This window comes from Misgurnus anguillicaudatus, chromosome 19 (genome assembly GCF_027580225.2).
Source record: "Misgurnus anguillicaudatus chromosome 19, ASM2758022v2, whole genome shotgun sequence".
NCBI classification, from domain to species: domain Eukaryota; kingdom Metazoa; phylum Chordata; class Actinopteri; order Cypriniformes; family Cobitidae; genus Misgurnus; species Misgurnus anguillicaudatus.
The window spans coordinates 30,019,598-30,037,254 of NC_073355.2; the positions used below are offsets into that span (position 1 = coordinate 30,019,598).

General features: G+C 37.0%; 1 protein-coding gene across 3 annotated transcripts in view; it reads right to left on the bottom strand.

Moving 5' to 3' along the window:
• The window catches only part of znf385c (zinc finger protein 385C), a 94,289-nt gene that overhangs the window by 57,358 nt on the left and 19,274 nt on the right, over window positions 1–17,657 (bottom strand). For 2 of the 3 annotated variants that reach the window (XM_055194235.2, XM_055194234.2), the window contains exon 2: window positions 7,658–7,915. In XM_055194235.2, the coding sequence (XP_055050210.2) occupies window positions 7,658–7,915 (258 nt within the window). The remainder of the gene's footprint in view (window positions 1–7,657; window positions 7,916–17,657) is intronic. The other variant, XM_055194236.2, reaches the window with a different exon arrangement.

Consider the following 17,657-nt stretch of genomic DNA (forward strand, 5'->3'; position numbering starts at 1 on the left):
GACCATTAGCATCGCAATAAATAAGAAAAATCGCCAAAGATTTTCGATATTTTCCTATTTAAAACTTGACTCTTCTGTAGTTACATTGTGTACTAAGACCGATTGAAAATTAAAAGTTGTGATTTTTTTTTAGGCAGATATGGTTAGGACTATACTCTTATTCTGGTGTAATAATCAAGGACTTTGCTGCCGTAACATGGCTGTAGCAGGCGTAGTGATATTACGCACTGCCCGAAAATAGTCCCCTTGGTTACTGTCAATAGCAGGGGACTAGTTTCAGGCAGTGCGTAATATCATAGGAAAAATATTGAAACTCTTTGGTTATTTTTTAGCGCAATGCTAATGGTCTAATCAGATTCAATGGATTGTGCTAGCTATGCTAAAAGTGCTAGCGACAGAAAAATCAAAAGTTTAACTCTAGGGGAGCTGGAAAATAAGCATATTTTCAAAAAAAAGTGGAGTGTCCTTTAAACAAACATTCAAGCTTAATAGATCAAATACATTGGTGCGCACCTATTTAAGTCCTTAGAAAAGATTTCGGAAAACTGATCATGTGAGGGAGAAAGGGATATAAAAAAATAGCTTTGGAGACCTACTCAAGGAGAACATTTCAGCCTTTAATATATTACACACGCCACAATCCAATATCTCACGCTACATTATGGAGACCAGAGAGGAAGACCATGAAAGACAAAGAAAGTCAAACAGAGGAGGCCAATAAACATGCAAAACAAATACACAACACAGGAAATGAAGCACTGTATCAAAACGACCAGAAAATGTTGATGCATCATCATCATAAGTGAGATTTTTTATGGACAAGGAGTCCTACAATAGACAATATGGGCCTTTTCCAAACAAAAATGCCTTTGATCTCATTATAATCATTGTTAGGTCAGTAACAGCAGTTTTAGTAAAACTATGCCAATATCTTTAAAATGCTAAGAAAAAACACTTTAATTTTCCTCTCTTATTTCCTCTTTTATTAAGCGTTGCCGTCCCGAATAAGGGGCACCTAAGTTTACTTCAATATCGCTGATGTAAATGTAAAATTTATCACTATATATTGTTGGAAAGGTCTAAGCCTCTAGAATAGACATTTCACCAGTGTTTTATAAAATAAATTATGTAGAGAGACTAATTGATTCATTTATTAAGACAGTGTGCCTCAAAACATTGATTTCCTGCCAAATGTCACTTTCCCGCCAGCGGGATGCCTACGTTTACTTCAGTGTTTTGCATGTGAATTTTTATGTAATCATGACATACGTATATCGTTTGAAATCTCTAAGAGTGTAGATTTTACTCCATAGGGTGGGGTGACACCTAAGGGGTTAATATAAAAATTGCACTTGATTATTAAAATGAAAAAATTTACATTAAATGGCAAAACAAAAATAAATTAAGAAGTAACAGCACATAATGTCTGGAAATCTGTATTGAAATTTCACATATTTTTTTTAGTATGTCAAAGTTGTAATAAGTTAATATTTAAAACAAGGTATTTAATACAGTACCATGCAAGAATCTTAAGTATTTGCAATTAAACAAACCTTTTATTCAAAAGATGTTTACTACCCAATAACAAGAACCCAATACCCCTTAAAAGATCCATCAAGACCAACGTTCATATATGTTTATACTAACATTGCACAAAATTGCTGAAATGACAAGAGCACTTACACAGCGGCACACTTTCAATGTACTGTTATTTAGTGTGTTAGTGTGTTAGTGTGTGTGTGTATGTGTATGTGTGTGTGTGTGTGTGTGTGTGTGTGTGTGTGTGTGTGTGTGTGTGTGTGTGTGTGTGTGTGTGTGTGTGTGTGTGTGTGTGTGTGTGTGTGTGTGTACGCGTGTTTCTATCCGTCTGTTTCCAGGGCAGCCTGAGGGAGGACCACTAATCTCAGCAGGCATATTACCTAGAATACCCATGATGCACCTGTCTGGGGCTTGGAATGGGGGGGGGGGGGGGTTGAGATAAGGGGAATGACAGATAAGAATGGGGTGAAATGAAAGGGAAAAAGAAAAAGAAAAGGGTTGAGAGGAAATATGTTCCTGAAGAGAGATGAGGTGAGGTAAGATGGTCTGTCAGCTAAAGTGGACTGTTAACAACTGCGGACACAGGCAGATGCTCTTAGGTACACACAAACGTGCACACACACAGTGTGTGTTTTATAGCAAATGCTTCTGCACGCACATCGTCCCAAAACAAACCCACTGAAATTATCCAAACGGAACAAAAATGAAAGATGACATGACATGCCTACTGTACACGAGCACATTCATCTTTGCATCCACACGATATATGGGGGGGGTGGAGCGATGTACATGTGTGTTTGGTCATGCTGATTTGGTGAGTTTGAGTACAGGGGCCTAGAGGAGCCAACAGAAGGTGAGCAGTGATAAGACTGCGTGTGCATGTGTATGTGTGTGTGTGTGTGTGTGTGTGTGTGTGTGTGCATGTGGTGTTGTGGTAAGTTTCCAGGCTTATGCCTTTTCTTTCTGACGTGACAGTGAAATACACACAGATGCGCGCACAAACACACACACACACACACACGCACGCACGCGCACACAAAAGCATTTAATTCTTCTAAAACACAGTTCAAGAGTATAGGTGCTACAAAGTTTGATCTGTTAATAAAACTGCTGTGCATAATTTTGCACCAATAGCAACAGCAAACAGAATTGAAAAAATACAGACCCTTTCCAAATGCCTTTCCCACATGCCTACCATCCCTCACCTCCTGTTTACTATTAATTGACCAGAAGTTCTGCCACAAACTCAAACCACTAGTTAAGCCAAGGGACCCCTCAAACAAAACAATCAAAAATTATTTTAACAATATCAATTAAACAAAAAAACAGGCTCCATTTTTTTTATGGCTTATACTGGTTAAAGCTGATAAGGGTCTATCTTTTTTAGAGTTTATTGCCATGAAATATCCTATTAATTTATTGTTGTATCATATTGTTTAATCGCCGGTTAACGGTTTCAGGGTATACAGACAATTTAAAGAGTCAAGTTTTAAAACCACCAAAATTTTCCTTCATATCGTTTCCAAGGTATGAGTTGTGTTTATACAAAATTAATTAAATCATTATCAAGTAATTGATTTGATGTTTACATTTAATATATATTACAAAAATATATTATATTTAAAGAATATTAAGGCTTTATTTTTACATGGCATACATGTTGTATGTTGTTGGATGTATTGTGTCCAGTTGAAAAGTTGTTGTTTGTATACGTAGACATAAAAAAAAAACATTTTAGTGTTGCAATGGCAACCGTGATATTTTTCTTAAGATTATCATCAAAATCTCATACCTCATAATCCCATGCCTAGTCTGTTTTCTATTCAGTCTTACCATTATGTGTTTAATTTGACAAAACTTTATATGGTTCGATAGCTGTATATACTGTAAAATAGTGATAATGATAATAATAATGAAAAAGCAGTAAGTTCAATTTGTCTTAAAACAAACCTTTTCTTAGCAAGTTCCACTTTGTTTTTAAGGGTGACAATGACAACAGAATAGGGTTGCATAACGATTAATCGCGATTAATCTATTGCAGAATAAAGGTTTTTGTTTACATCATATATGTGTGTGTAATGTGAATAATAACTTTGTATAAATAAATACACACACTTGCATGTATATATATTTAAGAAATGTTTACATGTGTATATACACATTAAAATATTTATGTATAATTTATATTATATATAAATATAAATACTTATAGCAGTGGTTCTCAAACAGGGGGCCGCGAGATGGTGCCAGGGGGGCCCCAGTTTTATGACATTTTATAAAATACATAAATTTATCATGAATTCTGTGAAATTAAGCCTAAAAAAAATAAGGCAGCACTACTTTGTATAATTTAATGTTTTGTTTAATTAAAATGTGAAGTGTTAGAACTGTTTTTGTCATAAATTTTCTTTGGGGGGGCCGCGAAGGAGTGCACCGTACACAAAGGGGGCCGCACGCTGAAAAAGTTTGAGAACAACTGACTTAAAGGGACTGTAAGTAGGATTTTAAGTGTTTTATTAATCAAAATCAATGTCTGTATTCATAAATATGTCATCATTGGTGTCAAATGACCTCTGCCAGTGATCAGACTTTTCTTTGTAAGCTTAGAATTTCTCCTCTTTACTTACATTGAACGGGTAAGTCCAAGGAGGCTTCCATGTCATTCTGCCGTATTGATAAACTATAATAGCAGAGAGGGACAAAAAGCACTTGCCTACCAACGCGTTTTCATTCAGAACACGTGAACCAGCTGCAACGGACAAGGAGATCAGCGATTACATAACGGCTACCGTAGTTGCAACACACATTTGGAAAGGGGAGGCGCTAGAAAGCACCGTTCGTTTGAATGCAAAATACAATTCCACCTTTAGATGGGGGTAAATCCTACTTATTGCCCCTTTAATATATAAATATATATATATTTTCTTAAAATTATGCATGTGTGTATATTTATATATACATAATTATTATACACAGTTCACACATACATGTAAACAAAAACCTTTATTCTGCAATAGATTAATCTCGATTAATCGTTATGCAACCATACAATAGAATCGTCTTTGTATGCTCTGCACTTTTAGGATTTCACAACATAATAATTTGAAACTATGAATGAAAAGCTAAACTATCTATAATGGTTAATGTCATTCACAGTAATCGAATATCGGTATTGGCACCGAAATTTTGTATTGGTGCGATCCATAATTATAACAAATAAATACATTTGGATTTGTATTAGGGATGCACCAATGTATCAGCCAATAATCGTTATCGGTCGATAAAAGCACTTTTTCACACTATTGGCCGACAGTTTAAAAACAGCCGCTAGTCATAGCTGACATATCTTGCCAATAAAAAAAATCAGGAAAATGAAAACTCTCTGCATAAAAAATGTAAATAAACATCGCTAGTTTAATGTTCAATATTAATGGTCATTATATAAATATATAAAATTCAGAAAATGTAATCTACAGAATTTAGTTAATATAACCACCAAACTATCATCTATCGTACCAGTGGATTTTTTTTATATCAGTGCATCTCTAATTTGCATGCAATTATTCAGGGTAATGTATTCAATATTCGTCACCACCAGTTTTCAGTGATTTGGTTGAAGGGGCTAATCTGATGCTAATTTACATAATATTTCTCACAAACATTTTAAAATATAAGTATGTAGGTGTGGCTAAGATATTACACATGGTCTTGTGTAAATGCCCTTTTATACTGGTATATTGTTTACTTAAAATGAAAAATAAACAAAACTCGCTACTACTTCATACAGCTTTGTCCATGTATGAGGACGTATGCTACCAGTATGCTAGCATGTGTATGTGTGCGCTTTCTTGCTAGCGCTTCAGGCATTGTTGTATGCTCATGGGAGAGGTTGTCCAGTTTAATTTGACTTCTATTATGCTGTCGAACACCAGCGGAATGGCTAATCAATGAGCTTTTATATCTTTGTGTTTGAATGCAAACACAGATAGTCTCTCTCACTCACTTACACACACACAAAAACGACCTGCGCAAATGGCATCTGCATAAAGCTATGCCATTTAGACCCATGCTACAAGCCTGGCACGAACACACGCGCGCTGCATAAAATCTAGCTGGCTTTGAGACTGTAAGTGCCTGTACCCCCGTTGCTGAAGGGGGCGTCACTATGTCGAGCATTTCCATGGTGAACATGTTCGGTTGCTATGTAATTATGGTCTATTTGTATGAGAGCCTGCACCTGAAGTGGATCTGACTGCTGCTCATATGATTGGACATGTATGCGTGTGTTTTTGGGTGCAAGAATCAACAGCATGGACGTCAGTTTTAATTTCGCATTTGCATTAGAAGAGAAAGAAAATTGCATTCGCAGGCCTGGATTTGAGCATGTACCGCTGAGTGTAAAGCTTACGTGTGTTTCAAAAGAATGCATTGTGTTAATAAGTGAATAATAAAATATATTCCAAATAAATCTACCACGTCTAATCACGTGACTCTGTCCATGTGTGAATTTTTGCAGCGATAACAAAACACAATACAACAAAAAGCTGCCACTAGCTGACTCACGGTGTCTTGCAATTCTCCTGTAATTATGGAAAGGCTGCTGTCTGGATGCACAGCTCTGTCTTTACCTCCATAACTACAACAATCAGCATCTCACGGGCCTCTCAAATGCTCCTTTCTGACCTATCAGCTGGGCTTAAAAGCCGCATCTCCATGGTAACATAAAAGCGAGTAGAGTAAAAAAAACATATTAACTGCAGATGGACACAATGAGGTCTAAGGGTATGAATTACAGGGGATGTCTATAAGACCCCAGCTGACAACATGAGGGTGGTAGACTGTGCCTTTGAAGGTCCATTTAATAAGGAATTTGTATGTCGTGTGTACATTTGTCAGCTATCAAGCTCTTGTGTATTCTTTGTCCTGTAGCACTGGCAAAGATAGACTTTTAATTTCTGATCCATAATAACAAATGCAATCCTATTAGAAAGAGAAATAGTGTTTATTTCTGGACATGAAGTGCATGATGTGATTGGCTAAGTAGGACATGAATCAACATTCATATTAAACACTCAAAGGTCAAACCTAATCTTTCCCCCTACCTACCCACCATGATATCAAAAGGGATTCAGGGTTCCCACACCTTAATTAACTTCAAATTCAAGGACGTTTCAAGGACTTTCCAGGTCCCGTACCCTCATATTTAAGGACTAAATGTGGGGACACATTTCAAGTGAGAGCAATTATATATCATGTTACGTTTTAAGATACATTGTTACAGTTCCCTTACGAGGGAACTCGCGCTGCATCACTGCGGTGACACTTTGGAGACGCCTCCAAGTGCGTCTGAATGTGTATATCAAATTCAACCAATGGTGAGGGTTAACGACAAAGACAGGGTGACACGGGAGACAGGAAGTATATCGCTATCTGAACTATTCCCAAAGACGGCGTTACAGGGACACAGGAAGTATGACGGGGAGACGCAGCGTCTCGTTCCCTTCTCAGGGAACAAGAGTTACATGCGTAACCAGAGAAGTTTTCATGTGTCAAACACAACTATGCAAAAAAGCATTTTGGTATGAATCAACATTCGCATACAGAAGATATAAACATTTAAAGCTAACAGTTTAGCACGTGTGCTTAAAAGTCTAGAATTTTAATGATATTATCCTACACTACACAGGGAATAATATGGATTTTTTTCTTGCATAAAATAGATTCAAGCACTTTCAATGACCTGTATGTATATTTTCAAAACTTCCCAGGGATTCCCCAGATTCACAAACTTTCAAGGACCCGTGGGAACCCTGGAAATGATTGGGCAAATATAGGTTCAATCCTACGCATACAGCTAAAATCTGACTGGTTGATATGAATGTCTTCCTACTTTGCTAAATCATGTTAAGCAAAATGCACACACACATAATGGACAACATGATCCAGCAGGACATGGGTTTGGATCTACATCCTGTTGCTGGCCCAGGAACAACAATGCATCACCTAATCGGCATCCTAAAACTGTACAACAAACCCAAGTTAATGTTGTTCCAGGCCCATCAAAGGATGCTGATTCATGAAATTAAAAGCAACACCAGAGAGCGACACATAATCATACCTGTGTTATTGTTGTTTATGTGTTTGAGCCGTTTCTGGTGTGTTTTGCCATTGTAGTGTATCTGTGCTTGTGCTGCAGAGTTCAGCTGAATGTTGCACACTTCACAGAGCGTGTACGACCTGTGTTTGCGTTCCCGCTTCGCACGTGCGCTGGTGGGCGGGGCATCCTGTCCCGTAAACTCCACCCCGTCAGAGGACACGCCCTCGTCCCTGGTCAGTTGCGTTTCATCTTCAGCAGGGCTGAAAGGCCGCTTCATTCCTGAAGAGAGAGAGAAAAAGAGTGAAAGGAAGTTTTAAAAGTCTTATTTAAAATATATCAGGCAATTGGATAGTTGATATGAAACTTTTTTTCTCAAACACTAATTATTAATGATCAAATAATTCTTTTATAAGTAATAAGCATGCTGTTTTTGTCTTAGTATAAGTATATATGAGTGCGCTATTTAACTGACAAAAAAATAAGCTGATGAATAATAATGATGTTAAAAAAGATACCAGTTGCAGAATCTATATTAATTTTAACACATTCATCTAGTTACACTTGTGTATTAATTATACACTTAATTATACAGTCAACCTGCACATTTAAATTCTCCGGGGAAAGAGCAGCTCTTGTGACCACTAGAGGGAGATAGTCAACAACATTGCAGTTCATACAACTAATACAAGTCCTGCGTGTTACAGTATACAGTCAATTATGCATAACAAACATCAAACATTTCATTAAACTTATTTTGGTTTATTTATTAAACAATTTATATGCACGTGATGTATAAATGTATATTTGGCCACTACTCGAGAACTTTTCCATCTTCTCTAGATTGTGGTCAAACGGAGACGCACGGGCGGGCGGGCGGTCGCGCGCGCACGCACACACTCACACAAAATAAACATTCACTAGAGCACTTATAAATACACATGAATGAACACAGGACTCGTTGATCCTGAAGCACCTTCTTTACCCCCACACTTACCACGGAGCACAAACACGCATCTGTCTCTGCTGCCATAAACCTGCCCCACCTGACACCCCACACCCAAACTATGATTGGCCAAGTTAAAAAGAAATAAACAGTTCAATCAAACTCATCACTCTTTATTTAAACATCATCAACATCCTCGATATCACTACTAGGTTAATTTACAGTAACTAGCTGTCATTTCCATAACTGTAAACTGAGCTCACTGATGTCACGTTGACACAATGCAAGCTGGACCTCTTGTTTGGTCTAAGTTAAGCATCTCAAAAGAGCTCTGAAGTAACGCTGTCATCTCGACACACAGCTGAAGGTGTGGCACGGGATCAAGGGGAGTGCTGGTCCTCAGCACCACGCTGCCCGTGTCCTGTTACACAGACACACACTTCTGTCTTCCATCCTACCCTTCCCCGGAGAGACCATATCAATCAGTGCCCTGATATCCTGCTGAAAGACCCTGATGTGCAGACATACATGTGTATTTTTGTCACACACTGACAAAAGCATAAACACCAGGACAGAAGAACAAAGAAATGAATGAGAACTGTGAGAAACTGATATAGGAGGAAGGGAAGAAGTTGTTTAGTGTTCCAAAAATATTCTGTTGAGCTGGAGTGACCTCTCAGGCCCGATGGCGCCGCTGTTTGAATTTGTTTTTCATGTCAGGCTTCATACAGTAGTGTACCTAATAATACAGACATAAGTCCTTTAAATTATAAATTTATATATTTATATAAATTTAAAATATATAAATATAAATTATATAAAGCAGAATTTAAAATCACACGCATGCACGGACACACACACAGTGTAGTCACTGTATTATTTTTACATATGCATTTGCTGATATACCATTGTGTGTTCTCAAATGTTCTTAAACAAAAAAATATTTAAAATAAATATAAAATGACCTTATTTTGTTGGTTTTTAGAATGTCCTGGTTCTGTCTCCATACATTTTCCACATAAAATACATGTTTTTTTTCTTCATAAAAATGTTAAATGCCCCAAAACACTTCAAAAAGACAAAAACAATTTTTATTTGATTTCACTCATTGGTTTCACATTGATTTTTAATCTTTGACATGATTTTGCTCAGTCAATATTAAAGATATTAAAGGGGACATATCATGAAAATTGGAGTCCCCAGTGCTTCTATCAAGAAAATGTGATAAAGAACAACCCAGTAACTAGGTTTTGGTAAACTATTCTCTGCAAGCATGTGAAAAAATAGGTCTTTGTTATTTGTCTCCCCTTGTGATGTCAGAAGGGAATCTTCACTATCCACCCACAGCATTGCCATTTAGTGCAGAGATCAGCTCATTTGCATTTAAAAAGACACACCCAAAAACAGACCATTTTTGCTCACACATACAAAGTTACAAATTTTAACATGTTATAAAAAATTATCTATATGATATTTTGAGCTTGAACTTCACATATGTACTCTGGGGACACCAAAGATTTATTTGACATCTTAAAAAAGTCTTGTGTGAAATGTCCCCTTTAAGGTTATATTTTCACAGAATCTTCTTTACATTATGTAGGTCGATTTTATATAGAAAACAGAAATAAAATCTTTCACAAACTGGGTCACAAATCATAAACAATTTGTCAAGTTGATCAGTCTCTCATTCTCATGTGCTGCTCATAAGTGACTAAATACCAAACCAGCTTCACTCTTAAAGTTGCAGTGATTGAATTTTAATGCAATGCAATGCAATATAATATGGTTAACTATGTTTTTAGTGGTGTTTAAATACCTGCCAAAATGAACTGTATTGTTTTTATTACCAAAGAATGACCAGTTTTGTCTACATAAACCGCGGGTACCCTACATGAAAGAGGGCTGCAATACGTAACGTCACCACTAGATGCCGCTAAAATCAACACACTGCACCTTTAATACTGCCACAGTAATGTTCACTATCAGACACAATAAAAAACATGCTAAAATACAATGGCTGTCTACTGATCTGAACTCACTTAAAGGAATAGTCTACCCTTTTGACATATTAAACTATGTTATTACCTCAACCTAGACGAATTCATACATACCTATCTTTTTTCAATGCGTGCACTGTACAGTGCGTTGTGAATGTGTTAGCATTTAGCCTAGCTCCATTCATTCCTATGGTACAAAAAAAGTTTTATTTTGTGGCACCATACTTACTGGTATAACTCCTCATGTAACAGTCTTTAAATAGGGAAAACAAGGAAGTGTTTGGTGGCTTCCCTGTTTGGTACCATAGGAATGAATGGGTCTAGGCTAAATGCTAACACATCATTCATGACGCGCTGTACAGTGCACGCATTGAAAAAAGATAGATATGTATTAATTCGTCTAAGTTGAGGTAATAACATAGTTTAATATGGCAAAAGGGTAGACCTTTAAGAAAACAAAAGATTGACACTATTAGCCACTGGCTTATGTTCACAGGAATCTATAATAGATGAATAGAGTTCTGGAAAAATTTGCATTCTGTGGGTTTTCCACAAAAGTGATGTCCTGTCTGCCTTTGAGACATAACCCTGAGGATCATGATGTGAAGGGCTGACCGGACACTTACTAATAAGTTTGGTAGCATCGCTAGAGAAAATAAGTGTGTTTGCTCAGGCCATGCTGTGTAAAAATGTGTGTGTTCAGCTCACTTGGGATGAGAGGGAATTTGCTCAAAACTTCTTAACATCTGTTACCCGTTTAATTCAGTTTATGTTCAGTTAATTATCTGACATTACTGTATGTTTGGTTTTATATGTTTGCAAGTGCTGTCTATTATAAAATAGGGCTTAAATCAAGACATGTTTTCAAATGATTTTGGATGACTTAAAGAAAGTTATTTCAGAAGTACTTACATTTACATATTTGGCAAATGCTTCTATCCAGAGCAGCATACAATGAATTTGAAACATATTTTATCAACCCTTTCATTCCCTGGGATCCATACCATGATCTACTTCAAACACAAGAGGAGAGCAAGTTATTTCATTTTTTACGACCAACACAATCTAGCATGAGACTGTATTCGGTTGCAGTAATGCTTACAGATGCCTTATAGATCACAGAGGTTCAAAACAGCCCGATCTGTCCAGGTCTCCTTCCTTAAGCATTACAACACCACAGAACATCATTATAAATTCAGAATTATGCAGGTGAAGTCAAATCACAGCGGATAGCAAACTTGCAGTGAAGGAGACGGCCGGCTGATGGTATGCATTAGCATAACTAAACATCAACTCGCTCTCCCTTTCTTTCCTGCACTTTCTCGGTGACAGTGACATTGCTTTCTAAAACAGTGCCATATTTTCCACAGGGGGAAGAGACTGGGGTGTGCTTCATGTGTCTCAATGATAAGTGACTCTCCATGAGGGTGAGAACAACAGGAGACTGCTAAATAAATGTGAGCATTATGAACAGTGCTGGGAATATAGAACCGTCCAGTTCATACATTTTTTTTTACCAGGAACTCAGACTTTTTTTATTTTTATGATATTTAGTTCCAACACAACACATGAGCAACACCACAAAAGCAATGAGGTCGAAAGTGTATGATCTCAAAATGTTTTACACCCCATTTACACCTGTATTTAGCGACGTCTACTTGTGATGTAATCGACCAAAACACATCCCTGGTGTAAACAGGGCCTGTGAGAGACAACTGTTTTTACTGGAATAGCCACTTAAATGACTTGCACCATCTGCTTAAGTGTGAAAATGTCAATGCTCAGGTACACACACGCACGCACACACACACACATTTACAAAATGTGCAACAAAGTCTAAACCATTGAGGGTTTAAAGCAACTTTCTGATTCTACACATCTTTTTTTTTAAACATGTGCACACACAATGTTGTCTGTTATAAACGTTGCGCAGAGGCACAATGCTTTATATGTCAGTGTTTAAAGAGCACCTATTTCATAGCTAAAAAACAACGTTATTTTGTGTATTTGGTATATTACAATGTATTTGTGTGGTTTATGGTTAAAAAACTTTTCCACATACTGAACATTTTTGTAGATCTAGATTTCACTTTCTTCCTGAAATGCATGGATATAAAAAGCATTGTGTGTCCCTGAATGCCTCTGACGTCAGCAGGAAATGTGCCGCTCCTTACCATGTTTGAAAGATTCGCTCACAATGCACAGGCTGTGAGTCCGAAGCGGGAGGAATTATGATAATGTCGGTCTTGTCTACATCATAAATCCCAGAAAGTAAACTGTCGCCTACAATCTGTGTGTTTGTTGTAGTCTAAGAAAAGAGATTTACGTTGGAGACGATAACTTGCGTCATTGTTTACTTTGGGGTTTGTACCTTTTGCATATCATTAACATGTACTAACACACACTTACACACCAAAGGAAATGTAAAATCATGAATCGAACTATTGGTGCTCTTTAAAGCTGAGTACCAGGATCAAATAATCACATAATGCTTCACTTAGTAGGTCAATCAGTCATCTGACACTGAGAATGATGCACATCATCATCATCAGTTATGTGTGTGTGATAAAGTGTGTGTGATCCAGCTAATATAATAATAATAATTCTGCCCTTAGGCCATTCAGAAATAGTTTTTAGACAGAATCCATTAAGATCTGATAAAAAAATGCTAATTAACACAAAATCATGCCAGAAGCACTTAGCGGGTTTTGCATCTGGACTCTTTATCTTGCTCTCTCGCTCTCTCTCTACAACGTACATACACATTGCACACACAAACGCATGCACACACTCACAATGACACAATGGACACACTTTAACGCAGGTTATTAAGAGAAAAAACACATGAAAACCATCATTACACAGTCATTAAGCAATTATTTCAGCCTTCTGAGCATTGAAGAGCAAAGAGCACAGTGGTTACAAAACAGTCTTATGTCTGAGTCGTGATAGCCATTGAAAACAGAGCAACACACAAAATCCCTATAATTACTGAATCCTACTGTATGAAAAAGCTTCTGATATCTGGTTTGACTCAGGCCTATGTCATCTCAACTCATACATTTTCCATTTGAACCCTACCAATCCTAAATAAATGCTTACGTCTTTGAAATGTAGGTAAAGTCAATGGAACCTGACAGAGGCAGGCTCAGAAAAAAATCTAAATTTGATTGATATTTATTTCAGAAGAAACGGGATAAGTTTTGGATAAACGCATTTTGGTACATCAAAAACAGTTCTTTTAAAGGTCACCAAAATAAGAATGATTGAGCCATGCAATTCAATACAACGTGACATTTGCATTCAATACATTGCTTCTTTAAAGATAACAGTCTACACCAGTTTTGTGTTGCTCGAATCCCAGGTGACATTACAGTGTAGGGGACGGGGTCATGAATGTGATGGGATTTAAAGAAGGACTTCTAGGAAAAAAATTAAAAGCACAGCTTGACCTTTACTATCAATTACACACAGGAAGCTCCTGAGCTCCCCACTTTATTATAACTGGATGTTTAAAAGTGCATTGTGCAACTTTTAAAAGGATATCTTGACAGTCGCCATTTTGCTCCGTCATGTTTGTACAGTAGCCCTAAATGGACAAACTGCATATAGAGGGTGTTTTGTCACTAAGTTGTCTCAGATGATGACATGTTTGTCCTGTGGAGGCTAACTTATCTTCACTATGCGTTTCAAATAGGAGGGGTGAGTTGTGGACTGAGCAATTTGTTGAAAGATGCTGCTTAAAATCTACATACTGGTCCTTTAAATACTGTAAAGTGAGTGCGTTTGCTTAAAAAGTCCAACAAACATATCCATTATTTGAGAGGATCACCACACCTTTTGATAAATCATTTGTCAATCATGATTATTGGATAGTTTAGTCTCTGTGGAAAAATATAAAATATATATATTTTTGCGTTTAAAGGGCAGAAAGGGTCCCATGTCCATTACGTGGAAAGATTTCAAGGGATTTTGTATCCTGTCATCTTCATTCCACCACAATCACATCAGCTTCATAATATAATCATCAAACACGGTATTACATTTACTCAGTAGCGCTATTCTCTGTAAATGGTTTAAAAATGTTACCATCATTGTGCTTTGTGACCTCAAGTGATGCTTTATTAAATTGTTTCCACACATGTGAAACACTTGTGCATTGCTGGAAGGGGAGGCAGGCTATTTGCAGACACACACACAAACATAACAAAGTCCATATAAACCAAACAAAAGTAAATGTGATGCTTTCTAACATTAAAATAAACCTTATCAGTAACCTTTTGCTACTGTTACTACAACCATCTGTATCAATATATGTGTGTATCTGTGTGTGGAGGTCAAGACGGTCACATTAGACAACTAAGGGGTTAGTTTGTAACTTAAAACGTTTTCCATCACATTTGTACGTACTTTAGCCCTAATCCATCCCGATTACCCCGTCAATCATGACAGAAATACACCTGCCGAGCATACGGCACACAGACACTCACAAATGATAGATGCATAATGTTATCCGATTGATAAGTTAAGGAGCACTCTGAATTCATCAAATGTACACTGGATGTATAAAAAAATGGCGAGATATAGACAATGGCACACTGTGTTGATCTTCCTGTTTGTAGTTTTGCTTTAGGAAGTCATATTTTGAATGAACTTTATTTAAAGGCTTTATAGTTACAGCCAGGCTTAAAGCTCAGAGACCAAACGCACATTCCAGAAATGACCGTCCACATTTCCAGGCACGGTTAACCATGCTGCCATTTGATCATCTGTCACACACAGACACGCACACTCCAGCCGTCAGGTCAAATGCAACAACGCCAGTCATCTCTTAAATAGCTGTCGGTTTATTTTATGAACATGTATTACGATGCATTTAATAAACGCTGCATGTCAACATATGAATCCTTTCACTGCCAGAGAGTACAGTATTTATTCTCATTAGAATAACTCCACAGACTTAAAAATAGTCTCAAAATCTGGACTCAATTTTTGCGTCATTTTGGTCTTCACAATACCCCTTTGTCATCCCCAATACATTCCAACCCTTTGTTCTACCCTTCTGTTTTGGACAGCGCTTATTCATTATGGAGAGATCTTGGATTGGTGTCCATTGGTGATCTTTATTCTAATGGTGTTTTTACCTCTTTTGAGCAGTTGACCTCTCAGTTTAATATTCCTAAAAGCCATTTTTTTAGATATTTACAAGTTCGAGATTTTGTAAGGAAAAGAATGGCCAACTTTCCTAATAAACCTGTTCCTTCAGATCTGGATACCATTCTAAGTGTGGACCCTTGTACCAAAGGATCAATATCTAAACTTATGAACATAATTGTTCATTTGCAAACTGTTTCTGATAATTTACGCATTGTTTGGTCCCAAGACATTGGTACTGATATCAATGCAGAGACATGGAAAGTGGTCTTAAACAGGGTTAACTCTTCCTCTCTCTGCGCACGTCACAAACTCATACAGTGCAAGGTGGTACATAGAGCCCACTGGTCTAAGAGTAGACTAGCTCGTATTAACCCCTCAATTGACCCTGAGTGTGACAGGTGTCATTCAGGATCAGCTACTTTAATCCATATGTTCTGGTCTTGCCCCGCACTGTCGTCTTTTTGGCAGCAAATTTTTAATTCACTGTCAGCCATTATCTCTTTCGATATACCACTCTGCCCACTTACAGGTTTGTTTGGGATCTTCCTACCTGGCCACTCTTTGCCTTCTCACACCTCAGATTTTGTAGCCTTTTTAACTCTATTAGCTAGGCGTTTAATTCTGTTGAACTGGAAAAGCTCCCACCCTCCGTCTCACACCCATTGGATAAGAGATGTTCTTTACTTTATGAAGTTAGAGAAAATAAGGTACTCCCTTCACCGTCCTAGCACCATTTTTGATAACCTTTGGCAACCCGTTCGTGAACATGTTCAAAGTCTTCAGCTTGACCCTGTTCTCTGGGATTGAATCCCTGCCCCCACACTTACCTTTCATTCTATTTGTTGTTAGGCTACTATGTGGACCTGATCAAACTTCCACAGAATTGTATTTTCTGTGTGTAGATTGCACTCCCCAAATTTTTCCTTATTAATTTTACCACTAGGTTTGTTTGTTTATTTATTTTATTGTTATCTTTATTTAATTTATTTTCTTTCTTTTTTTTTTTTTTTTTTTTTTTGGAGAAACTTACGTGTATTTGAGTACTATTGCATATTTGATTGTGCCTGTGATGTTTTCCTGTTTTGGTTTTGGTTTTTGTTTGTTTGTTTGTAATGTACTTTAAAATTGATAAATAAAACATTAGTAAAAAAAAAAGAATAACTCCACAGACAGAAAAAAATACTTGTTAAAAAAGGATATTAGTTAAATTTGACTGGTTAATGGGGATTTGTCACAAAATAGCCTCTTTCAGTACAATGTATAAATAAATAACCCAAACAGTTTTTAACCAAATTTAAGGTATGTTTTAAAAGGAAAAAAATTTATGAATGTAACGCGCAAGTAAAACTTTTACTCTCACACACAAGCCACACTATACAGAGGTTTTATTGTGAGCGGTACACCAGGTGTTTGCATGGAAAAAAATGACCTGCCTGTATAAACATGCATCACTGAAAACACTCACTGAATGTCTGCACAGGTTTTGAAAAGGTCCTTACAAATATAGTTTAACATAAAAAATCTTCTTGTGAGGATATCTGAAGTGGTCCTTTAAAAATTTTTATTTGAATTTTTTTTCCTTATGCAATATGGACCAGTTTTAAAGAGAGCAATAATATTACGCAGCAGCCAAAAATAGTCCCCTTAGCAGGGGACTATTTTCGGCTGCTGCGTAATATCACTACGCCTGCTGCAGTCATATTACATCAGCAAAGTCCTTGATTATTACGCCAGAATGAGAGTATAGTTCATAGCCATATCTGTCTAGAAAATTGCAACTTTTAATTTTCTGTCGGTCTTAGTAAACGATGTAACTACAGAAGTTTTAAATAGAAAAAAATCCAAACTCTTTAGTTACTAGCCTCTAAGGTGACATTGGAGTAAAACAAATCTAAAGTTTAGTTTCATGTGCTCACGTGAAACC